We start from the raw sequence: 26232 nt of genomic DNA, 5'->3' as shown, positions 1-26232 counted from the left end.
TCCCTTAGACACTGCCTTGCTCCCTCGCTGAGGATCAAGAGGAGATAGGAATATAGATTTTATTAATTGTGCTGCTGCTAGTAACCAGAGTGCAATAAATCCATCCAGAGAGGATTCTGAAGCCACAGTGTAAATGGAAACTTTCCACCCCAAATCCGCCCCCTCACAGAGCCCCTCTGGTTGGGGAGAGGTGGAAGAGGGGGCAGGAAGCATGGATAATGAACCCCAGAAACTGTTTTGGGGGTTCTGATTGGGGTGACCAGGACCTAAAAGAGGCTGGGCCACTCTCTGGTGGGAGTGAGCCAGAGCTGGCAGAGATGCTCCCTCCCCTGTCCGAAGGGACCGCCCTCTCCCCAGATTTGGCTGCGGTCATTTCCAAGCTCTGTTCCCAGAGGTGTCGGAAAAGGGGGCTCTTAGCTGGCAATAGGATGGAGAGAAGAGGAGGAGGCGACCTCAGGGCCAGGAAGAGGCCAGCAGAAGAGATTCCCTTGGGTCAATGGGGCCATGACCCTGCCCATGCTCTGGGAAGTAGGGAAGGAGGGCAGCAACGCCCAGCTCTTCAGGGCTGAGCCTCCCTCAGAGGCAGACCGAACAGCAGGAGAACTGTCTCAAGGGAGTCAAGGGGGCAGATGCAGAAGAAGGGGGAGAACCAGCGGCCGGAGGCGAGGACTGGTTAGGAGTCCGAGAGGCACAGGGCTTCCACGGCATCGCTCAGGCCCTGGTTGACCCCTCCCACGGCCAGGAGGCAGTCCTTGATGACAATGCTGGAGCAGGCGCAGCGTGGGGTGGGCATGGATGGCAGGCTCTCCCACTTGTTCTTACCAGGGTGGAATGCTTCTGCCGTCTCCAGGACCGTAGGTTGGTTGCCTAGAAGGTTGATGAGACAGAACGCTCACCCATAGGACAATGCTACCCCCCACCCCACTCCAATTCACCTAGTTCTGCCCACAAACTTCCCAAACTTTGTCATTCCCCTTTCTTGGAAAGTCATCCTTTTCCACCAAACCATACCCCATCCTCCATTTGACACATTATTAAAAACCCAACTTCTCCAAGCAGCCTTCTCAGGTAATCCCTCCCGCCTTCCCATAGTTCAGTCATCTCTTTAGCCCGTGGGTATATGTGTTTTTCTTATAGTTTAATTTTCTGTCATTTGCATTTTATCTTTACTATGTGTTTGGGATTCCTGGCCTGCCCAGCATTTGTCACACAGTGAGCAAAAGGGCGGCCCTGGGATCCAGAGATTCCCAATTCTGGCTTTGCCCCTGGGGATGAGTGAGACCTTTGGGATGTCCCTTCCCCAATATGGGATGCCCCCACTCCCACCCCAATCTCCCTGAATTGTTGGAAGAATGAAGAGGGGTCAGGGATCTTTGGAAGAAAAGGCAGTGTGCTCCAGTCGTGCCCCACCACCTTTCTCCGCTCACCCTTCCAGGGTCCTCTGAACACTCCTAAGCACACAGAAATGTCCGTGAAGTGTCTGCTCACCTAGACCCCCGGCCACGATAACTCTTCCTTTCAGGGAGCCAGCCACAAAGTCCGCTCTACGCTTCTTTAGGAAGAAGGAGCGTTCCATCTTCATCCAGCCTCCTGTGGGCCCAGGAAAGAGAAAAAGAGCCATAAAGCAACAACTCTGAGATGTGAATACCTTCATACTCCCTGGTTTGTCTCTGGTTGGGATAACTCTCCCCACCATCAGAAAATGCTTGCTGTTGTCTTATGCTGTCGAGTCGTGTCTGACCCATAGCGATGCCACAGACACATCTCTCCCAGAACGCCCCTCTTCCATCTGCAATCGTTCTGGTAGCGTACCCATAGAGTTTTCTTGGTAAAAATATGGAAGTGGTTTGCCACTGCCTCCTTCCACGCAGTAAACGAGTCTCTACCCTCAACTCTCTCCCAGGCCGCTGCTGCTGAGCAAAGGTGAGTTTTGACTAGTAGCAGATTGCTTGTCATTCACTAGCCACTGCCCAAGCTAGGAATGGAATGGGTAGACCTCTGCTTGACTCTCCATCCTATACTCACGACTACTAGAGTAATGGAAACTCTCCTGGCATGACCCTGAGAGGGGCACAAAATGCTACCCCCACTCAAACACTTACTCCTCCTCAGAGAAGGGAACTGCCTTGGGCCCAAGAGAGGGGTGAGGGGGCAGAGGGAGCGGGAACAGGAGACACAGGAATGGGAGGCTCAGGACTAAGATTGATTCGGAAATAAGATTGAACTCAGCTGTCTACACAGTGTTTGATAAGGACCTTTTTGAAAAAATGGTATTTGTTAAGCTCTTAGTATGTGCCAGGCACTGTACTAAGTGCTAGGGTGGATATACAATAAGCAAGTTGGTTACAGTCCATGTTCCCAGTGGGACTCTCACTCTTAATCCCCATTTTACAGCTGAGGTAACTGAGGCACAGAGATGTGAAATGACTTGCCCGAGGTCATACGGCAGACAAGTGGCTAAAATCCCGGCCCCTCCGACTCTCAGGCCTGTCCTCTTTTCCACTAGTCCGTATGGCTTCTCATTCCATTAGGGCAGTCCACACAGTTTCAGCCATTGACGTAACACCAACAATGTTTGAATGGGATGAACTCAACAGCAGGTTGAAAACATTTTTACATAATCTGTGTTTTTCTTTCCAACCCAGGGATATTCCAGGCCTTTACCAGCTAGAGGTAGGAGGGCTTGAAACAAATGATTTTTCTTAAATTCGAGCAGGGAAGATGTTGAAACATTCAGTTGAACTGGGGCAGAAAGAATTTTGGTCACCAGACTGTGCCTTCATCAGTCACTCAATAAAACAATATTATTCACTGAGTACTTAGTATAGAGCACTGTATTAAGTGCTTGGGAAAGTATAGTACAACAGAAGTAATAATAATAATAATGATGGCATTCATTCATTCATTCAATCATATTTATTGAGCGCTTACTGTGTGCAGAGCACTGTACTAAGCGCTTGGGAAGTACAAGTTGGCAACATATAGAGACGGTCCCTACCCAACAGTGGGCTCACTTAAGCGCTTACTATGTGCAAAGCACTGTTCTAAACACTGGGGAGGTTACAAGGTCATCAGGTTGTCCCTCGGGGGGCTCACAGTCTTAATCCCCATTTTACAGATGAGGGAACTGAGGAACAGAGAAGTTAAGTGACTTGCCCAGCGTCACACAGCTGACCGTTGGTGGAGCAGGGATTTGAACCTATTACCTCTGACTCCAAAGCCCGTGCTCTTTCCACTGAGCCACGCTGCTTCTCTGTAGTGGACACATGGATGTGGAGTTGGATGACCAGCCTTTGGAGGTTCTTGAGGAGTGGGGAGATGTGGACTGAACCTTTTTGTTGAAAAATGATCCGTGCAGCAGAGTGGAGTATGGATGAGTGGGGAGAGACAGGAGGCCGGGCGGTCAGCCAGAAGGCTGATACAGTAGTTAAGGCAGGATAGGAGACGTGCTTGGATCAGCACGGTAGCAATTTGGATGGACCATCATCATCAATCGTATTTATTGAGCGCTTACTATGTGCAGAGCACTGTACTAAGCGCTTGGGAAGTACAAATTGGCAACATATAGAGACAGTCCCTACCCATGGATGCACGGTTTCTGAAAGGCCCAGAAGAATTCTGAATTGACTGCAGCAGCAAGTGTTCCGGTGACCTGTTTCCTCCCTCATCTCACCACCAGTCTGCCCAAGGACCCCCCCCGGCCAGCAAAGGAATGAGGGGATAAGACTGCAAGAGTCAGGAGGAGGAGAAAAAAAAGCCCTAAATGTAGATTGACAATCAGGAAGAAATCCTCATCAGTCAATCAAGAAGAAATCCTGATCAATCAGTCAATGGTATTTATTGAGCAATTGAGCACTTACTATCTGCAGAGAACTGTACTCAGAGCTTGGGAGAGTATCATCATTATCAGTGGTATTTATTGAGCGCTAACTGTGTGCAGAGCACTGTTCTAGGCACTTGGGAGAGTATAATACAGCAATTATTCCCTGCACACAGCGAGCTCTCGGTCTAGGGGTGCTCACAGTATGAAGCACTTGGGAGAGCACAATATAACAGAGTTACTAGATAAATTCCCTGCCCACAGTGCAACAGAGTTTTTAGGCCCTTTCCCTAACACTGTGAGCTTACGGTCTAGAGGGAGAGACAGATATTGTCATACGTAAATAATTTATAATATATAATTTAGAGATATGTACATAAATCCTGTGGGGCTGAAGGTAGGGTGAATACCAACAGTTCAGAGGTCACAGATCCAAGTGCATAGATGTTGTAGAGAAGCAGAGTGGCTCAGTGGAAAGAGCCCGGGCTTTGGAGTCAGAGTTCACGGGTTCAAATCCTGGCTCTGCCAATTGTCAGCTGTGTGACTTTGGGCAGGTCACTTTACTTCTCTGTGCCTCAGTTACCTCATCTGTAAAATGGGGATGAAGACTGTGAGCCCCCCGTGGGATAACCTGATTACCTTGTAACCTCCCCAGTGCTTAGAACAGTGCTTTGCACATAGTAAGTGCTTAATAAATGCCATCATCATCATTATTATTATTAGAAGGGAGCAGGAGACAGGGAAAAGAGGGCTTAATTGGGGAAGGTCTCTGAGAGGAGATGTGAGCTTAGTAAGGCTTTGAAGGTGGGAAGATTGGTGGTCTGGCGTATTTGGAGGGGAAGAGAGTTCCAGGTCAGAGGAAGGATGTGGGACAATCTTTGGGCAGGCTCGGAGACAGAGTTAGTAAATTTATTTTAATGTCTGCTTCCCCTTCTAGACTGTGAGATCCTTGTGGGCAGGGATCAGGTCTACCAACTCTATAGCATTGGACTCTCCCAAGTGCTTAGGACAGTCATTTAATCATATTTATTGAGCCCTTACTGTGTGCAGAGCACTGTACTAAGTGCTTGGGAGAGTACAATATAAAAATAAACACATACATTCCCTACCCCCAGTGCTCTGCAAACAGTAAGCACTCAGTAAGTACCACTGATTATTTGCAAATTATTGGCAGCAAAAACGTGGATCGCTGCAGTTCTGTGCCCTCCCCGTTACTATTACTTTGGCACTTAGTTTTAAGTTTGCCATGTATACCTAGGCCAAAAACAAATTGCACCCTACACATTTTCTTTTAAAAGAACAAATCAAAAATAAAAAAAGACACTGAGAAAGTCTGATGGTCTGACTGCTGAGCTAAGTGTGTTTGTCTAAACCACTTTCTGTTTAACTCAGGAGGTCAGGCTACACTGTACCAAGTTAAGGGGGGGAAATGGCATTTAATTGATTAACCATGTGGCCAATGCAATTGTACAGTTCAGGCCAGAAAAATCCACTTGAAATCCTATTAAGAGCCTAAACAAGCTCCTTCCTCTAAACTGTAAGCTCCTTTTTTAATGGTTTTTGTTAAGCACTTAATATGTGCAGGCTCTGTACTAAGGACTGGAGTATTATTATTATGATGGCATTTATTAAGCACTTACTATGTGTAAAGCACTGTTCTAAGTGCTGGGGAGGTTACAAGGTGATCAGGTTGTCCCACAGGGGGCTCACAGTCTTAATCCCCATTTTACAGATGAGGTAACTGAGGCACAGAGAAGTTAAGTGACTTGTCCAAAGTCACACGGCTGACAATTGGCAGAGCCAGGATCTGAACCCATGACCTCCGACTCCAAAGCCCAGGCTCTTCCCACTGAGCCATGCTGCTTCTCTGATAGAGATACCTGGATTGGACACAGTCCCCATCCCACGTGGGGCTCCAGGTCTTAACCCCCAATTTACAGATGAAGTAACTAAGGCACAAAGAAGTGAAGTGACTTGCCCAAGGTCACACAGTAGTCAAGTGGCAGAGCCAGGATTAGAATCCAAGTCCTGTGACTTCCAAGCCCATGGTCTTTCCACTAGACTGTGCTGCTGTTTCTTGTGGGCAAGGAAGGAATCTACCATCTCTACTATATCATACTCTCCCAAGTGCTTAGTACAGTGCTCTGCCCAAAGTGAATGCTTAATAAATAATAATAACAATGATGGTATTTGTTAAGCGCTTACTATGTGCAAAGCACTGTTCTAAGCTCTGGGGGGAGACAAGGTGATCAGGTTGTCCCACGCACAGTCTTCATCCCCATTTTACAGATGAGGGAACTGAGGCACAGAGAAGTGAAGTGACTTGCCCAAAGTCACACAGCTGACACTTGGTGGAGGTGGGATTTGAACCCATGACCTCTGATTCCTACCGATTGATTGGTTGATTCTCTGACCATTAACTTGTCACTCCAGTTGGTGGTGGAACCGACCAGGGCCCACATGGGTTGTGTTCAGGAAACTCACATTGGCAGTGCAGACCACAGGGTTACCGAGGAGCCTGTCGTTGGGTAGGGACCTCTCTATATGTTGCCGATTTGTACTTCCCAAGCGCTTAGTACAGTGCTCTGCACATAGTGAGCGCTCAATAAATACGATTGAATGAGTGAATGGTAAATGAGAAGCAGTGTGGCTCAGTGGAAAGAGCCCGGGCTTTGGAGTCAGAGGTCATGGGTTCAAATCCCGGCTCCGCCACTTGTCAGCTGTGTGACTTTGGGCAAGTCGCTTCACTTCTCTGCGCCTCAGTTCCCTCATCTGTGAAATGGGGATTAAGACTGTGAGCCCCCCCGTGGGACAACTTGATCACCTTGTAACCTCCCCAGCGCTTAGAACAGTGCTTTGCACATAGTAAGCGCTTAATAAGTGCTATCATTATTATTATTATTATTATTAAATGGTGTTAGAATCTCCCAGGGAGGTACTGGGAGAGGGTCTGTGGGAAAACGGGAGGCCTGGGGCCAGGAGACTCACCCTGTTCCATGTCAAACACATCCACCGTCTTCATGAACTTGGGCTGTCGGTAAAGCCTTCCCTGCCTCAGGCCTCCCAGGCTATACAGGTGGTTGTCGAGGGTGACGAAACTGGAGAAGGCTCTCTTGCAGGGAATATTGGGAAACTTGGTCCAGGAGCGGGTCTCGATGTCAAAGACTTCGAAAGCATTCACGGCATATTTTGACTGTCTTCCCCCTGGAGGCCAGAAACCCAGACCCCTTTAGGCCTTCCGCAGGCTGGGCCCAACTTCTCTTCGAGGTCGACCCCACCGCAGCCCAGCCTGGACCGAACGAGAATCTCTCCTGTCCTCCCAGGACCACAGAGGAAGACATTTCACCATTACTGCCGTGCCCAACTCTCCCTGTCAGGAATCTCGTCCTTACTTAATGTTGCCAATTTGTACTTCCCAAGGGCTTAGTACAGTGCTCTGCACATAGTAAGCGCTCAATAAATACGAATGATGATGATGATGACTTAACTCAAATGTGGTAACTCAAACGTGGTAATAGAGTCCAGATTGTAAACTCATTGTAGGAAGGGAAGGAGTCTACCAAATCTGTTGTATAGTACCTTCCCAAGTTCTCTGCACAAAGTAAGTGTTGAATAAATACCATTGGTGATAATGGTACTACTGAATACCCACTGTGTGTGAGGCACTGTAGTGAGTGGTTGGGAAGTACAAAATAATAATAATAATAATAATAATAATAATAGCATTTGTTAAGTGCTTACTATCATCATCATCATCATCAATCGTATTTATTGAGCACTTACTATGTGCAGAGCACTGTACTAAGCGCTTGGGAAGTACAAATTGGCAACATATAGAGACAGTCCCTACCCAACAGTGGGCTCACAGTCTAAAAGGGGGAGACAGAGAACAAAACCAAACATACCAACAAAATAAAATAAATAGAATAGATACTATGTGCAGAGCACTGTTCTAAGCGCTGGGGGGATGCAGGGTGATCAAGTTGTTCCACGTGGGGCTCACAGTATTAATCCCCATTTTACAGATGAGGTAACTGAGGCTCAGAGAAGTCAAGTGACTTGCCCAAGGTCACACAGCAGACAGGTGGCGGAGTCGGGATTCGAACCCATGACCTCCGACTCCAAAGCCCGTGATCTTTCCACTGAGCCACGCTGCTTCTCTAATCCAAAGAATTTTTAAAAATGGTATTTGTTAAGTGCTTACTGTGTGCCAGGCACTGTACTAAGTGCTGGGGTAGATACAAGATAGACATTGATTAGTCACAATCCACATCCCACATGGGGCTCACAGTCTTAATCCCCATTTTACAGATGAGTAACTGAGGCACAGAGAAGTTAAGTGATTTGCCTAAGCTCACACAATGGACAAGAGGCAGAGCTGTGATTAGAACCCAGGTCCTTTTGACTCCGAGGCCCATGCGCTATCCATTAGGCAACACTGCTTCTCAACTGGTTGGGTGTGCGTGTGTCGTGTCGGTGAAGGTGTAATGCCACTGCGATTTCTCAGTCTTGTTGTACCACTTTGAATGATATTTTGCTTTTTTCTTTGTGTTACAACATTAAAAAGGAAGCAGCGTGGTCTGGTGGAAAGAGCCCATTCCTGGGAGTCGGAGGATGTGGGTTCTAAAGCAGCATGGCTCAGTGGAAAGAGCCTCCGCTTGGGACTTAGAGGTCATGGGTTCCAATCCCGGCTCCGCCACTTGTCAGCTGTGTGACTTTGGGCAAGTCACTTAACTTCTCTGGGCCTCAGTTACCTCATCTGTAAAATGGGAATGAAGACTGTGAGCCCCACGTGGGAAAACCTGATCACCTTGTTTCCCCCAGTGTTTAGAACAGTGCTTGGCACACAGTAAGTGCTTAACAAATACCATTATTATTATTATTATTATTATTAATAATAATAACCTGGCTCTGCCACCTGTTACTTCATTTCTCCGTGCCTCAGTTACCTCAATTGTAAAATGGGGATTAAGATTGTGAGTCCAATGTGGGACAGGGACTATGTTCAACCAGACTACCTTGAATCTACCCCAGTACTTAGAACAGTGCTTGGCACATGGTAAGCACTTAACAAATACCATTATTATTATTATTATTATATTAATAACCTGGCTCTGCCACCTGTTACTTCACTTCTCTGTGCCTCAGTTATCTCAACTGTAAAATGGGGATTAAGATTGTGAGTCCCATGTGGGACAGGGACTATGTTCAACCAGACTACCTTGAATCTACCCCAGCACTTAGAACAGTGCTTGGCACATGGTAAGCACTTAAGAAATTACACAGTTTATTAAATACTGTAAAGCTGCAAAAAAGCTCCCACCAACCTCTAAAAATCAATTAATTAGTGGTTCCTCACATGACTCCTTGGTTCAAAAACTTTCCTCCTCTCGGCCTCAGGCAGAAACTCCTGACCACTGGCTTTAAAGCATTCCATCACCTCTCTCCCGCTTACTTCTCCATTTTCTTCTCCAACTACACCCTGGATCGCTCTTTTATTTCCTTTCAAGCTAATCTTTCTGTGCCTCATTCTCATCTTGCCCATCTCTGGCCCCTTGTACACACCCTTCCTCCTTCCTGTATGTAATTCCCTCCCCTTTCAAATCCATCTGACCACAGTTCTCATCTTAAAGTCTCTCCCAGAATCACACCTCCTACAAGAGGCTTTCCCTGATTGACTTTTCTTCTCCCTAGGTTATAACCCTACAACTACCGCCTCAACAATTCTATACCAATTATACACTTACATCCACTTGTAACACTTCTATTATTTAAGCAGTTACTCATCCATTAATCAATAAATTGTATTTATTGAGGGCTTACTGTGTGCAGAGCATTATACTTGGGAGAGTATAACAGAGTCAGTAGACATGTTCCCTGCCTGCAACGAGTTAACAGGATAGAGGAAATGGTATTTGTTCCTTCATTCAATCGTATTTATTGAGCACTTACTGTGAGCAGTGCACTGTACTAAGCACTTGGGAAGTACAAGTCAGCAACATAAACACTGTTGTTAAACATTTTTAGACTGTGAGCCCACTGTTGGGTAGGGACTGTCTCTATATGTTGCCAAATTTGTACTTCCCAAGCGCTTAGTACAGTGCTCTGCACACAGTAAGCGCTCAATAAATACGATTGATGATGATGATTTACTATGTTCCAGGCTCTATGCTAAGCACTGGGGTTGATGTATATGTACCCAATTTTATTATTTCTTCTTCCTGTAATTATTTTGTGTCTGTCTCCCTTGACTGGAAGCCCCTTAAGGGCAGGGTGCTGGTTTTCTAATTTTAATGTACTCTCCTAAGCACTCAGTATAGTGCTCTGCACAAAGTAGATGCTCGGTAAACAATATTGAATGATAGTCTGTGAAGAACAATGAGCGGCAAAGGTATAAAGTCATCTGCTAGTGATGGACATAGAAATCATATACAGATTTGTATTGAAAATGTCAGTCTTGGGGGTATCATTAAGTTAGGGAAGCAGTGTGGCTCAGTGGAAAAAGTCCGGGCTTGGGAGTCAGAGATCATGGGTTCTAATCCCGGCTCCACCACTTGTCAGCTGTGTGACTTTGGGCAAGTCACTTAACTTCTCTGGGCCTCAGTTCCCTCATCTGTAAAATGGGGATTAAGACAGTGATCCCCATGTGGGACAACCTGATGACCTTGTATCTACCCCAGCGCTTAGAACAGTGCTTGGCACATAGTAAGCGCTTAACAAATACCAACATTATTGTTATTATGTACCGCCCAGCCCATTAATTCTTATTTGAATCAATGTTTACTATAACCCATTTTCCCTCAGAGGTGCTTCAAAAACACAATTACAACAGCACATTATAATAGAAATGACCGTACAATAATGTATTATAACAATAATGACTGTACTCTCCCTCCCCCTCATACAGCCACACTGATATCTCCATACCAGGGGACCCCTTCCTTGTCAGAAATTTGGGTGCCCCACACCCTGGCCCTCCAAGCTTTCAAGATGCCCCTCATATCCTCCTGCAGTTCCCCCCACCCCTTTCCTGAAGGCACCCCCTCCTCCCGGCAGGCAGGGAGAACAGGTAGGGCAGCCCTTCCTTACCCAGCACATAGATCTTGGTGCCACGGAGGAAGGAGGTGGCAGCATATCTCGGCGTGGGCATGGGCGCCAGAGACACCCACATGTCTTTGAGCATGTCATAGTGCTGCAGGTAGTTGTGTGGACGGAGATCCAGTCCCATCCCACCTGCTGCGTACACACGGTAATCTGGCAGGGAAAGAGAAAGACAGAGAGAGAGAGAGAGAGAGACAGAGAGAGCATTATAGCTGCCTTGCTTCCCAGTCTTATCTACCTCCTGGTGACACGGCTGGGGTGGCCATTGATGGGAGGGTTAAGTAGAGGCTCAGCGGTACAGACAAGTCCTCAGGGGCACAAGCTAGGGCTGTGGCAAGTGGGTGCCCCTTGAAGAGCAGTCTGGCAAAACAGAAATGACATCTCTTTTTGCTACAAGACACAGGGTCATTTCTCTGCCCCTAAGGGAAGCCTGGAGTGTGAACAGGCCAGACCTCAGTGCTTTGAAATAAATAAGCCTGCTGCCCCACAGACTGTTTTTTTTTCCAATGATGTTTGTTAAATTCTTACTATTTATCAAATGAACTAAGCGCTGGGATAGATACAAGCTAATCAGGTTGGACAAAGTCCATGTCCCACATGGGGCTCACAGTCTTAATCTCTCCAGATAAAGAAAGTGAGGCCTGGAGAAGTTACATGACTTGCCCAAGGTCACACAGCAAATAAGTAGTGGAGCTGGGATTAGAACCCAGTTCCTCTGATTCCTAGGCCCGCGCTTTTTCCACTAGACCATGCTGCTGGTTCTGCAGTAAGGGCACACCCACTACCCCAGGGCCTTCTGGGGTAATAGAAGCAGCGTGGCTCAGTGGAAAGAGCAGGGGCTTTGGAGTCAGAGGTCATGGGTTCAAATCTCGGCTCTGCCACTTGTCAGCTGTCTGACTTTGGGCAAGTAACTTCACTTTTCTGGGCCTCATTTACCTCATCTGTCAAATGGGGATTAAGACTGTGAGCCCCCCGTGGGACAACCTGATCACCTTGTAACCTCCCCAGTGCTTAGAACAGTGCTTTGCACATAGTAAGTGCTTAATAAATGCCATCATTATTATTATAATGAGACTGTCTCTGCACTCAGGGAATTTCTCTAATCCTCAGTACCTCAGACTCTCAAGTTTTCCAGCAGTTTATGGCTATGTGGCTTCCCTAAGTGGAACTGACTCCATTCCTGAGGCTCCCTGCGGGAGAACTGGGAAGAGAGGTACCTCTTCAAGTCTACCTTCCATCCCTCCCACTCCAATCCCATTTAGACTGTGAGCCCACTGTTGGGTAGGGACTGTCTATATGTTGCCAACTTGTACTTCCCCAGTGCTTAGTACAGTTCTCTGCACACAGTAAGCACTCAATAAATACGATTGATTGATTGATTGATTTAAATCAGGATCCAACTTTGGTGGCTCCCTGGCTAGGCCCAGAGCTGGATGATTCCTGCCAGAAAACCCCTGAGCTCTTCTGTGCTTGATGGGCAGGAAACGTGTCTAGCAACTCTATTACATTGTACTCTCTCAAGTGCTTAATACAGTGCTTTGCACACAGTAAGCCCTCAATAAATACCATTGATTGATACCCGGAATTCCTTCTCCCTTTACCCTGGCTGGTTTACTTTGGGTAATGAATCCCAGGGGCAGGCTGGGTAATGAGGGAGACATTTTTTACAGTGCTCTGCTCATTCGACTCAGGGTTATGTAAAACTTGTGACAATCTAATTAGTTGTAGGACCAACTCTTGGATTGACTCCACCTTCACCTCCTCCTCCTCCTTTTTTTATGGTACTTATTAAGCTCCCACTATGTGCCAGGCACTGTATTAAGTGCTGGGGTAGACACAAGCTATTTAGGTTGGATACAGTCCCTGTCCCACGTAGGGCTCACAATCTTAATCCACATTTTACAGATGAGCTAACTGAGGCCGAGAGAAGTGAAGTGACTTGCTCAAGATCACAAAACAGACAAGTGGCGAGGCCAGGATTAGAACCCAGGTCCTTCTGACTCTCAGATCCATGCCCTATCCACTAGGCAATGCCGCTTCTCCTCCTCTGCCTCCTCTTTTTCCTCCTTCTGCTTCTCTGCCCTCATCAGCTCTTGTCCAGGTGTTCCTCTTTCACCTCTACCACCCAGGAGAGCAGTTTACTTGTAAGGCTTGGGGGAACTCCAGGAGCAGGATGCCCTTCCTCCTGGAGGGCACAAAACAGCCCGATTTGGAGAAGGGCAGGCTGTCATCTGGGTGACCCTTGAAGAAGCAGGCTTAGAGAAGTTCAAGCCTCCTCAAATCTTGAAGACGAACTCCAGCCCTGGAGCCCCAAGCCCCAACTCCATAGATTTGGATTTGGTTCTGAGTTGTTATCCTAGTTGGAATTTCCCAGTGCCTTTCAAGGTGGGCAGGGCTGTTATTACCCCATCAGAAAAACAGGGGGTTGCCTAAGGGGCTCTTCCACGGGAGGGCTCCTTTTTCCTCTTCCCGACTTGCTCTCCTCCCCTTCATTCATTCATTCATTCGATCGTATTTATTGAGCACTTATTGTGAGCAGAGCAGTGTACTAAGCACTTGGGAAATACAAATCGGCAACATTTAGAGACGGTCCCTACTCAACAACAGGCTCACAATCTAGAAGGGGCAGTTCAGCTGCCTTCCCTGTGCCTTCCTTTAGTCTAGAATATAAAAACGGTTTGGGCCAGCCCTGAAGTTGGGCTACTGTGGTAGAGAAGGAGGTTCTGAGGAGCCCCTACCCTGAGATTCTCTCCCTGGCCTAGCAGGCAAAGGGGAGAGCCAGAGAAAGACACAGGAGAATGGAAAGCCACCTTGTCCTCTAGACTGTAAACTCACAATGGGCAGGCAATCTGTCGGCTAATACTGCTGTACTGTACTTCTCCGCCAACTGTCAGCTGTGTGACTTTGGGCAAGTCACTTAACTTCTCTGTGCCTCAGTTAACTCATCCGTAAAATGGGGATGAAGACTGTGAGCCCCCTGTGGGACAACCCAATCACCTTGTAACCTCCCCAGTGCTTAGAACAGTGCTTTGCACATAGTAAGCACTTAATAAATGCCATCATTATTATTATTATTATTACCAAGCAATTAGAACAGCACTCTGCACATAGTAAGCGCTCAATGAATACTATTGATTGATTTTCCGAACTCCAAAAATCCTGGTGGTGGAATTGGCTGCATGCTTGGGTGGAAGCTGCCTGGGGGTGCTAACAGAGTTCTTCCTGTCTTCATTCAGGTCTTCCCTGCTCTCAGTATAGGAAAAACCTGAATGCTCTGCACAAAATAAGCACTCAATAAATAGCACTGATTAATTGGTTCCATCATTATCTCCTTCCAGAGTGGTCTAGAGGAAAGAGCACGGGCCTGGGAATCAGAGGATCTGGGGTCTAATTCCAGCTTCAATATTTGTCTGCTGTGTGACCTTGGGCCAGTTACTTCACTGTGCCTCAGTTTCCTCATCTGTAAAGTGTGGATTCAATGCTTTTCCTCCCTCCCTCTTAGGTTACGAGCCTGACGAAGTACAGGAACTGTATCCGACATTGTCTTGGATCAAATCCAGCGCTAAGTACAGTGTTTACCGCCATGATTATTCCTGTCTCCTTCCCTCCGCGAGTCCTCCCTCTTCTCCTCCACCCCCCCACCACAGTCCCCCCGCAGAGCCATTCGGCCAATTCTTGCCTTTGGCAGTGACTGAGATGCCCATGGCAGCTTCCCGCAGCAGGCTCCTCTTCTTCCACTTGCCTTCATCGATGTTGTACATCTCCACGATCCTCAGGGGCAGCTGGTTGGCCCCCACCCCCCCTATCACCATGATCCGTTTTCCCAGAGCTGTGACAGCCACCCCAGCCCGGGCTGTGGGCATGGGGGGCAGGGCAGTCCACTGATCCGCCTCGGGAGAGTAGACCTCAAAGCAGTCTATGGGGTACCCATTGTCATCGCAACCCCCAATGGCATACACTTTTCCCCCAGCCTCGACGAGGGAGGAGTAGACCCTCCGGCTGGGGAGGGGAGCGAGGGTCTTCCAGTGGAAGTCTTTAATGCTGGGCACTTCCATGGTGGGATCACCGGGGTCTCCCACTGGTCCGGGCTGCCTTCTTCTGGGAAGTGGTCATCAGCCATGCACAGAGTGGAGGAGCAGCAGCAACGGCAAGGAGGAAGGAGAAATCAGAGCCCAGTGACCCACCGACTCGCTTGTGATCCACCCCCACCAACCCTCTTTCGGCCTCCGTCATCCCCAGCGGGCCTCACGGAGACCGAGGTAGAGGAGGAGGGTCACACAGGCTAGGCGGCAGTAGATGTGGAGAGGGAGGAAGAAGATGGGAGTAGTAGCTTTCAAAACAAATACAGACAGGCGAGTTCAGGAGGAGGGATGTGGTGAGGCCTATAAATTACCGTCCTGCCCGGGGGATGTTTCTTGGCACTTTCCTCCCAACCCTGTCGACCCCCATGCAGAGAAAGCTCCCGGGGGAGCCCGCTCTTTACCTTCCCTCAGAGCTCCATCAATCCTGCAGCATCCACATCCGGTGCACCACTTGGCCCTGAAACAAAGAATGAACCAAGATCGAGGGTACCAGTCCACTGAGCAGACTCCTTCCCCGGCCTCCAAGTTTAATTTAACCCACAGAGAAGCTGGAAATACCACCTGGCACGGATCCCCCTCCCCCAACCCCCCCACCGGATTTTGTTCCCAAGGTTGGGTCACATTCACAGGCAGCTGCCTTCTGAGCGGGGGATGGGGTGGAGGGATGCAGAAGGAGAGAATTGATCGGTGCTATTTTCAGCTTCACTGCCTCTCCGAGCACCTGGGCTTCACCCTGGGAAGAGAGAGGTTAAAAATTCCAGGAGTCTCCCTTCCTCTCCCCTGCAATCCAGGACATTTCCCACTCCTGCACACACCAGCACAGACACACAGACTCTCTCTCTCTCTCTCTCTCTCTCTCTCTCTCTCTCTCTCTCTCTCTCTCTCTCTCTCTCTCTCTCTCTCTCTCTCGACTCCACTGAATGGGGAAGGGTGGGGAAAGAGCAGCCTATTTACAGAATGGAAATCACCAGCCCTGCTTGGAGACTGAAGGGGGAGTCTGCAATTCTCTCCCTCTCTGAAAACCTCTTTCAGACATGTAGATGAGCTGAATAAATGAGCAGTGGAAAGGAGATAGATGCACAGAGGGAACGCACACACTCACTCATGCACACACACCCACACCTGTGCATAACTGCAAGAATATCCACTACAGGGAGAGTCAACCACATTACATATCCATCACCCTACATGTAATGGAGAGAGGACGGGGGCCCAGGCCATTCAACACACGATGTGACATCCCATCATGGTGAGCAGCGGCAATCTGACAGAAAGAGGGGTTTCGAGCCTGAATTTCCCAAATGAGTGGTCTTCACTGCCTGTATTCACTGAATAAATAAGTAATTTTCCACATGTCAAGGCTCTACATGGGTCTCGTTCTCATTCTCCTTCACACCCTTTGACACTCCCACGACAGACACTTTCTGCTCCTCAAGTTCATTCTAACTTTCACTGATACCCAAAACGACACACATTGACACATACATGTTGACAAGTACACCCTCAAAGACATATTCTGATGCACAAAATGACATAAACTAAAACACAAGCACAGAAATAATACATACCCACACACTAATGTAGCCCTGTAGACTGTAAGCCCCTTGTGGGCAGGGATTGTGTCTACCAACTAGGTTGTATTGTACTCTCGTAAGGACTCTGCAATGCTCAGCACACAGTAGCTGCCCAATTCTTGTCTTATGCCATTGAGTTGTCTCCGACCCACAGTGACGCCATGGACACATCTCTCCCAGAATGACCCACCTCCATCTGCAATCGTTCTAGTAGTGGATCCATAGAGTTTTCTTGGTAAAAATATGGAAGTGGTTTACTACTGCCTCCTTCCACGCAGTCAACTTGAGTCTCCACCCTCGACTCTCTCCCATGGTACAGCTGCCCAGCACAGGTGACTTTTGATTTGTAGTAGATTGCCTTCCACTCGCTAGCCACTGCCCAAGCTAGGAATGGAATGGATATGCTTCTGCTTGACTCTCGCTCTAGTAGTTGAGACTGGTAGAATACAAGAAACTCTCCAGGTGTGACCCTGAGAGGGGAAACTGCTCAATAAATGCCATTAATTGATACATAGACATACATATATATATAGTGTGATATATACACACTATATAGTCAGATATGCACACAGACACCCACTCACACAAGGACACAATAAAACCTATGTCCACCTAGGTAGTTCCCACACCACACTTGCTGTCCAGGGAGCCATTCTCCATTCCCAGCTCTTTTTCTTCCCCCAGGCCACCCTCCCTTCCCTGAGTCATCCAGGATGGGTGTTTGAGACTGCTGACCTTGAGCAAGTTACTTAACTTCTCTAAGCCTCAGTTTCCTCATCTGTAAAATGGGGATGAAATACTTGTCCTCCATCCCCCAAGTCTGTGAGCCCTCATGGGGGACAGGGACTGTGTCTGAACTGATTTTCTTGTGTTTACCTCAGCACTTAGTTCAGTGTCTGGCACAGAGCAAATGCTTAATTAAGTGGTAGTATTTATTGAGTGCTTACTGTATGCAGAGCACCGTACTCTAAGCACTTGGGAAAGAGTTGGTAGACACTTTCCCTGCCCACAACTAGCTTACAGCCTAGGGGGAAAGTAAAAAATATTAGTAGTAGTAATAATAATAATATTGATAAGATTCACCTCCAAATTTGCTTCCTTATCAGTCTGCACCCAGTTGGGATAACAATCCTCGGATGAAGATGGCAACATCTGAGAGAGGGAAGACAGACCCTCCTGAGTCTTTCTCTCCAGACCTAGTGAATCCAGGATGGGGATGTTTTCAAATGGTATCAAACCTAAGTCAGAGGCCTGGAGCCAGGAACAGGGCCAGAAGATGCCATGACCCCAGGCTTGCTGGAGATTGGAAGAAAACTCAGAAGGGTCTGGAGATTGTAAAGTTTTATTTCTGCTCTCTCTGCCCCTTCCACACATTTTATTGTGGGCAGGAAAAAAGCCGAAAGACAGAGCAGGAGGGGCTGGATGATCCACCAATTGGTTTACCATTGATGATGGGGATGACCATGACAGTGTCCTGGTTACTTGAGAGTTGCCTAGCATTTATGGCAAATATTCCCAAGTGAGGGGGCGGGTCTGACTAGAGGAGATCAAGTAGGGATGATTTTATATGGGGTAGGACCAATGTCCTCCCATTCTTTTCCTTCAAGAGAGAGCCATCCTCAGGGCACCAAGGGCTGAATTGGAGTGGAAGTTCCTTAGCCTGAATGGCACATCAGTTCCAACTTTCCAACCTGCTTTGGCTGCTCTTCAAAGACTCCCGCCGACTCCTCCCCCAGGTCCTCTGCTCTAGATCGAAAGCGTGCTGTGGGCAGATAATGTGTCTACTGACTCTTTTATATCATAGTCTCCCAATCGCTCAGTACAGTGCTCTGCACACAGTAAGTGCTTGATAAATATGATTGACTGATTGATGGTTATTCTCCTTGCAGGATGATGCTCATCGTCCTAACAACTCTTTGAACCCTTACATTGATTGCTCACTGAGAGAACACACAGCTTAGCAACAGCCAACTCCACCTCCCCTCCTCACCTGTTGTCCCCATGCCTGGCTGTGTGTAATACAGCTGCAGGAGAAGCGGGCCAGAGCAAGTCTGGTTTTCAGGGAAGAATCATTCCTGTCACTAACCATGGAGTTCAAGGGAATCATCCGTTTTAGTGTCCTACCACTCTTCCCATCAGGAAGTTCTTCCTTGAGTCCAACCTAAATCCCTCGAAGTTCTTCCTTGAGTCCAACCTAAATCCCTCCTGCTATAAGGCCTGCAGAACCTTAAGCCCCAGGTTCCCTGGTTCTCCAGGGCTCGTTTCCTTCCTTCCTCTCGCCATTCAGAAAACAGCTTGAATTTAGGACTTCAGTCCAATCGAATAAGTATTCTTATAAAACAGATTATTCACCCTACCTGTCTTTCTCACTCTCTCTTTACCTAGTATGTGGTTTGCAGGGTGGCCAGGGGAAGCTAACAGAGCATGTCTGGCTGCTCCTGGAGGACCAGTCAATCAGGCAATCTTATTTATTGAGCACTTACTGTGTGCGGAGCACTGTACTAAGCACTTGGGAGAGTACAATGTAGAAACCTAACAAACCTGCCCACAACAAGCTTATGGTCTAACTACTCTTACCATGCCTCACCAACCACAGGGCGAGCAGGAGGGTTTGGAGGCTGGCAGACAGGCAAGTAGGCCTGCGCTTCCATATTCCCTGGCCTGTCTCCCCTCTGCCTTTTGCAGATTCCATCCTTGGGGCGACCCAATGCTGCTCCATCCCTTACCTTAGGGACCTCCTACAGCCTCTCACAGGTCAAGTTCTTGGGCCCAACTGACTGCGTCAGGGCTGAGATAAGTCCTGGCGCAGCCTGGCCCAAACAGAACAACAAAAGGGTAATAATAATAATAATAATAATGATAATAAGTATGGTACTTTTTAAGCACTTACTATGTGCTAAGAACTGTTCTAAGCTCTGGGGTAGAGACAAAGTGGTCAGGTTGGGTACAGTCTCTGTCCCACATAGGGCTCACACTCTTATTATCTATTTTAAAGATGAGGTAACTGAGGCCCAGAGAAGTAAAGTGACTTGCCCAAGGTCATCCAGCAGACATGTGGCGGAGCCAGGATTAGAACCCATGACCTTCTGACTCACAAGCTCTATCCTCTTGCCAGGCCCCCACCGAGCCCCAGCTAGATGCAATAGGGTCCGGCTTCATTTTAGCTGGTGTTCTGTTGGCTGCTCGGTCTGGTAATTCCAGAGAGCAAATGACTGTTGGGTAGGGACTGTCTCTATATGTTGCCAACTTGTACTTCCCAAGCGCTTAGTACAGTGCTCTGCACACAGTAAGCACTCAATAAATACGATTGATTGATTGATTGATTGACTTCTCCGGATGCCTGATTCTTTCCCAGCCATCTCTTTTGCAGGGTCTTGCTACCCCCATAGCTGGAGGAGATCCAAAACAGCTCCGTCTTTTGCAAAATGGGAATTCAATACCCATGGGAATTCAATACCCATTCTCCCCGCTACTTAGTCTGTGAGCCCCGTGAGGGACTTGATTGTCTTGTATCTACTCCAGCGCCTAGTACAATGCTTGGCATATAGTAAGCACTTGACAATTATTATTATTATTATTATTGTTGTTGTTATTTACTCCATCTCTACCCCAGACAGATGGGGATCTCGTGAATCCGAAACATATGTAATAAGTGTCAATCACCTAATCCAGTGTCCTTCAACTCCTGACAATTAGTCCTACTTAGATCAAAAGCTCCATGTGGGACAAGAACTGTGTCCAAACTGATTATTATCATTTTTATTTTTTGATAATAAAAATAATAGTTATTATTATTATTTTGTACTCACCCCAGCAGTACTTTTTTTGTACTTATTCCAGCAGTAAACACAGTACTTGGCGTATAGTAAGTGCTTAAAAGGTACCATACAAAAATTGGGAAGTTCATCCTCCTGTCTGACCATGATCCTTCTTGCTGCTGTTAGCCTGTTTGCTCACATTCAACATCCTTTAGAGCTGGATGGATAGATTACCTTCCTCTGGATAACTAAATCATACGAAGCCCCTAAGGAGATAATGGTATCAAATATGAACCGTGCCTTGCATTATTATTATTATATTTGTTAATGCTTGTGGTATTTCTAAAGTGCTTACTATGTATCAAACACTGTTCTAAGTGCTGGAGGAGATACAAGATAATAAAGTCCCAGTGTCTAAGTAAGGTGGAGAACAGATATTGAATCCCCATTTTGCAGATGAAGGAACTGAGGCCCAGAGAAGCTAAGTGACTTGCCCAAGGGCACACAGCAGACAAGTGACAGAGTTAGAATTAGAACCCAGGTCCTCTGATTCCTGGACCTGAGTTTTTTCCACTAGGTCACACTGCTAAACACTTACTATGTGCCAAGCACTGAACTAAGTGCTGAGATAGATACAAGATATCTAATTCGGACACAGTCCCTGTCCCACATGTGGCTCACAGTCTAAAGGAGGGCAGAGGACAGGCACCCACCTGCTTAGTGGGACCTCAGATGTCCCCTAATTCTGCAGTGGCAGTGAAACAGACACAACAGAGCATCGAACAGAAAACAGACCCCCGCCTACCAGAAACTACGCCATCCCCTCCAAGAAAATCCGCTTGTTGCTGTCACTGAAATGTCACTGTGGATGAATCATGCTCCACGCTATCAGGTAATAGCAGAGCTGTTAAGGGGGCCGAGGTGCTTGGGTGGGTTTGATAGAGAATGGCATGGTGCTGCTAATGCTAGCTGAATCCATGATTATCTCTTCCTCCCCGTGGGAGAGGCAAAATAATAGGGCAGGGCAGATCACAACAGCAGATTGCGAGCTGGCAATGTGTTCAAACATCCCCGGGTTCGTCTCCCCACTCCCCCAAAGTGCAGAGTCTGAATTTACAACCGAGATGTTTGATTTAAAATACGGAGACTGCCAGGTTCCTTCAGGCAGAAAACCAAGCCTCTTCCCTGCAGCCTCAGCCCTCATGGACAGAAGGAGTGGGACAAAGGAGGAGAGCGTGGCTGTTTCCTGGAGACCCATGTCAGGCCCCGGGCCCAACTTCCTCTCTGAATCCCATGTTCTGGAGAAAGAGTGGGTCGGGCCCTTGCTTTATCCTGTACAGTGTGGGTGAGGACATCAGAAGTCTGTGTATGTGAGGACCAGTAGTGTTCTAAACAGTGTGGCCCAATGGAAAGAGCATGGACCTCGGAGCCAGAGGACCTAGGTTCTAATCCCGGCTCCACCACTTCCTTGCTTTGTGATCTTGGGCAAGTCACTTAATTTCTCTGTGTCTCAGTTTCCTCAACTGCGAAATGGGGGTTCAGTACCTGTTCTCTCTCCCACTTATTCTGTGAACCCCATGTGGGACAGGGACTGTGTCTGGGCTGATTAACTTGAATCTATTCCAAAGCTAAGAACAATGATTGATACATAGTAAGTACTTTGCAAATACCATAACTAATTAATTCATTCTATCTCCTCTGAGGACAGAAACAGAGGAAATGGACTTTAAGCTGCAGCATAAGAGATTGACTAGGTGAGACATCATCATTAGGAACTTCCTAAGAGCTCCTGCCTGCCCTGGAACATTCTCCCTCTTCATATCTGATGGACAGTTGCTCTCCCCACCTTCAAAGCCTTAATAAAAGCACATTTCCTTCAAGAGACCTTCCCTGACTAAGCCCTCATTTTCTCCCACTCCGTTCTGCATTGCCCTTGTACTTGGATTTGCATTCTTTATTCACTCAACCCACATGTTGACCACACTTTTGTTCATGGCCTCAATTTTTTTATTTATATGAATGTGTGTCTTGCCCTCTAGACTGCAAGCTCCTTGTGGGCAGAGGCCCAGAGAAGTGGCCCAGAGAAGGGCCAGAGAGCCCATCCTACCTCCTTCCCTTCCCCACAGCACCTGTATATATGTATATATGTTTGTACATATTTATTACTCTATTTATTTATTTATTTATTTATTTTACTTGTACATATCTATTCTATTTATTTTTTTTGTTAGTATGTTTGGTTTTGTTCTCTGTCTCCCCCTTTTAGACTGTGAGCCCACTGTTGGGTAGGGACTGTCTCTATATGTTGCCAATTTGTACTTCCCAAGCACTTAGTACAGTACTCTGCACACGGTAAGCGCTCAATAAATACGATTGATGATGATGTTTACTAATTCTGTCATACTGTACCCTCCCAAATGCTTAGTGCAGTGCTGTGCACACAGTAAGGGCTCAACAAATACCTTTAATTGATTCCTCGCAGGGGCAGTTATAGACACCAGAATAGGTGACCAGAGGAAGCTGTTTAATCTCCCTCTCTGGAATATTTTCACAGAATCCTTTGGCAATTGCCTGGGATGATTTAGGTGCGGTTCTGCCCGGAGGAAGCGGCTTGACAACATGTTCTCAAAACTGCTTGAGGATTCTCAGATCACAGAGAAGCGGACAGGGGGCAGAGATGGTGCTCCCCTGTGTACAGGGGTAGAAACCAAGGCCCAGAGGGCCTAATCACCCAACAACTGAGGGGCAGAATGAAAATGAAAACTATGGCTTTCTGCAACAGGCTATGAATCACACCTACCCAACCGAGAAGCAGCATGACCTAGTGGTTAAAGCATGGGCTTAGAGTCAAAAGGACCTGAGTTCTAATCCTGGCTCGGTCACTTATCTGCTGTGTGATGTTGGGCCAGTCACTTAACTTCTCTGTGCCTCAGTTACCTCAGCTGTAAAATGGGGGTTAAGACTGTGAGCCCCATGTGGGAAAGGGACTGTGTCCAACCTGATTACCTTGTATCTACCTCAGGGACTAGAACAATACCTGGCACATGGTAAGCACTTCAAAAATACCACAAAAAACAAAAAACAAAAGTCCTCAAGTGATCCCATGGAACTTAGCTGCAATAGTGTGTCTGCCTGACCCTGTCCTGCCTTCTCTCCAGGCTCACCAGGCTCTCCTAGGGACTCCCTCCAAACGAAATGGCATCTCAGCCCATAGAATTAGTAAACTGTCTCTTTTTTCCACTTGGAAGGCTGAAAGCCAGGTGATCTGCCTTGCTCGGCCTTCACCTCTCTAGCCCTTCCCTCCCTTTAACTCTTCCTTCCTTTTACCCCGTTCCTTGGCAATAGCTAAAAATAATGCAAGAAATAGACTCAGAAAAATGTGGGCAGCTGGTTATGCCATGCAGAGAACAAGAAACAGAGGAGTGGAGGGAGATATGCCTCATTCGAAAGGGCCCTTTAAATGTCAGTTAATAAGTTAATTTTACACACTAGTGGAAACCAGCATATCACCAGAGAGGCCAATTCCCCGGGTGCTTCTTAATTACAAGAAGGATGTGTCAGTGAGGGTCAGAAACAGAGAGAGAGAGAGAGAGAAAAAGGGGGTGGGGGAGCAAGATGATTTATGCTCCAGCACATCACCAGACCCAGGGGAAACTGATTGGCAGATGAGCAAATCGTCTGTCACTCAAAAGGAGGAGAGCTGAATTGGGAGGCCTGCCCTGATGGAGCCGAGGTGTCAGATGGCGGAGGCTCACACAAAGGATTCGGGGTTCTAGGATTTGCTCAGAAACTAAAGGTTTTCCTTTTCTCCTCCCCCCATTTTCCTCTTATTGGGTTAGAGATAGGGGGTCCTCCAGACTGTGGGCTATTTTCCTCTGCAAGAAATTCAGCAACACGCGTGAGGGGGAAAAAAGGCCATTTGGTTGCTCCCAAAATATTCCTTCTCCACAGTCACCCGCATCGGTAAATGCAAGTGCTTTTGTCAGCTCTATCTCTGACCCCCCCGACTCAGACAGCCCTCTCAAAACCCTCACAGAACCTGCCGCTCCCCAGAGCCCAGAGGGTCTTGGTCACCTCATCGGTACATGTGAAGAGAAAGGAGGGACCCTGCCCTGGCTGTGGGGAGCTGACTCCTTGCTACCTCCACCCAGGCGGGGGCTGGGAATTTACACTCTCCTACCCCAGAGCAAGCAAGGGGGAAGACAAATGACCAGGAAAAGAGCCCTCTTTCCCCTCTATCCCCAAGAATGCCCCCTTCTCAGCGACTCCAGTTGTCCCTGAACTGTCATTTTAGAGGCAGCCATCTTAGAGAGCTGGCCTCGCCCTCCCTCCCATTCCCCCCCAAGAGCCCAGAATCCTCTCTGAGCCAGGAGGGGCGGGGGTACTACTTACTGTTCCAGCAAGCAGGCAGCATCAAAGGCCCAAGCTGGCCTCGATCCTCCCGGCCTGAAATCTTTCAGCCTGGCTTCTGCTCTGGCTGTCCTCCTCTGGCTCGCTTCCTTTTTTCTGGTGTTTCATCACACACACAAACACACACACACGCTCACACTCACACTCACACATACACACCTCTCCCTGGAGGTTTCACGAACGGCACCAAAGCAAACTGGGGTAGGGAGATGAGCACGCTGAACGCCTCCTCTCCCACAGCCTTAATCGCTGCTTCTTTCCCCGAGATAGGAGGCAGTCAGACTCACAGGGGTCTCCATCTGCTGCTCTGTATTCTCTCTGTGCCTGGAAAGGAACAGAGGGAAGGAGGGCAGGGAGGGGCCGGAGAGGATGGGGGGACAGCTGAGCTTGTGTGTATATAAGGATTAGATTAAAGAGAATCTGGGAAAGCTCTGGACACTCATGTGGCTGGCAAGTAGACATTCACCTCAGAGCCTCTCTCTGGTCACTACAGAAATTCAACAGGACCAGGGAAGTAACCTCCTGACATTGCTATAGGCTTTTCAACATCCCTCTCTCGCTTGCCCCATCCCTATTTCCTAGAATCCAAGAGTTGGGAAAAGGTCATTTGATTCAGCCCCTGCTTCACAACTGCTCTGTTCCTTCTAAGGGAGTTCCAGAGCTGGAAACTCCATCCTCAATTGCAGCTTCAAGCTTTTAATCGCCACAAGGAGCTGGAAGTTCTTTCTTTAGTCTAACCCAATTCTCACTATCTCATAAGCCATTTCCTCTAGTTTGGTCCTTGGCGAACATAGTGCACAGAGGAGCAGTGTGGTCTAGTGAATAGAGCACGGGACTGGAAGACAAAAGGACCTAGGTTCTAATTCCAGCTCTGCCACTTGTCTGCTGTGTGACTGTAAGCAAGCTACTTCACTTCTCTGTGCCTCAGTTACCTTATCTGTAAAATGGGGATTAATGAATGCCATAAAAAAAATAGGCCTTCTCTGGCATGGATTCTGGGGTTTTTTTGTAGTGTTTTTAAAATGATTGTTTTGATATTTTTTAAGCAATTATTATGTGCCAGGCACTGTTTTAAGCACTGATGTAGGTACAAGCTAATCAAGTTGGACGCAGTCCACGTGCCACATGGGGCTCACAGTCTTGGTTCCCATTTTACAGATGAGGTACCTGAGGCACAGAGAAGTTGCGTCAACTTGTCCAAGGTCACACAGCAGACAAGTGGTGGAGCAGGGATTAGACCCCCGGTCCTCCAGACTTTCAGGCCCATGCTCTATCCACTAGGTCATGCGATTCAGACCGTCTCCCCAGAAAGCTCAGGAAGCAAGAGGAAAAGGACAGCTTTGGGGTGCAGAGCGATCTCAGAAAACTTTAATGTGTCATCTCTTCCACCTCACTGGGTCAGTAAAAGTTTGTGATGACCTTGGTTTCCTAAGGCAGTTCCAGTGGAATTGGTCTCCTTTGCACTTCCAAGCTCCAATACTCCAGGA

At 47.6% G+C, this 26232-nt stretch overlaps 1 protein-coding gene and 1 non-coding gene across 8 annotated transcripts; both read right to left on the bottom strand.

Annotated features, from left to right (window-relative positions):
* KLHDC8A (kelch domain containing 8A) lies at positions 1–24993 on the bottom strand. 7 transcript variants are annotated; one of them, XM_038749238.1, is made up of 8 exons: positions 24728–24984; positions 15625–15736; positions 15405–15460; positions 14601–15019; positions 10910–11074; positions 6809–7024; positions 1489–1590; positions 674–867 (listed from the first exon to the last, which is right to left on the bottom strand). In XM_038749238.1, exons 4-8 carry the CDS (start codon positions 14974–14976, stop codon positions 674–676), a joined length of 1053 nt encoding a protein of 350 aa, XP_038605166.1. In that variant the 5' UTR covers positions 14977–15019; positions 15405–15460; positions 15625–15736; positions 24728–24984. The 7 variants fall into 7 exon arrangements, with proteins under 7 accessions (XP_038605170.1, XP_038605166.1, XP_038605167.1 ...); XM_038749239.1 differs by lacking the exon at positions 15625–15736 and having other exon boundaries at positions 24905–24993; XM_038749235.1 differs by having other exon boundaries at positions 15405–15736.
* On the bottom strand, positions 16920–17057 carry LOC119931171. The gene has a single exon (XR_005452028.1). It is a non-coding gene; the product is annotated as a small nucleolar RNA SNORA7 (small nucleolar RNA).
* Positions 24994–26232: the final 1239 nt, after the last annotated feature.

The sequence above is a fragment of the Tachyglossus aculeatus genome, chromosome 7 (assembly GCF_015852505.1).
Source record: "Tachyglossus aculeatus isolate mTacAcu1 chromosome 7, mTacAcu1.pri, whole genome shotgun sequence".
In the NCBI taxonomy this organism is placed as follows: Eukaryota; Metazoa; Chordata; class Mammalia; order Monotremata; family Tachyglossidae; genus Tachyglossus; species Tachyglossus aculeatus.
Note: the sequence above shows the minus strand (reverse complement) of the source record. Positions and strands in the feature narration are given on the sequence as shown.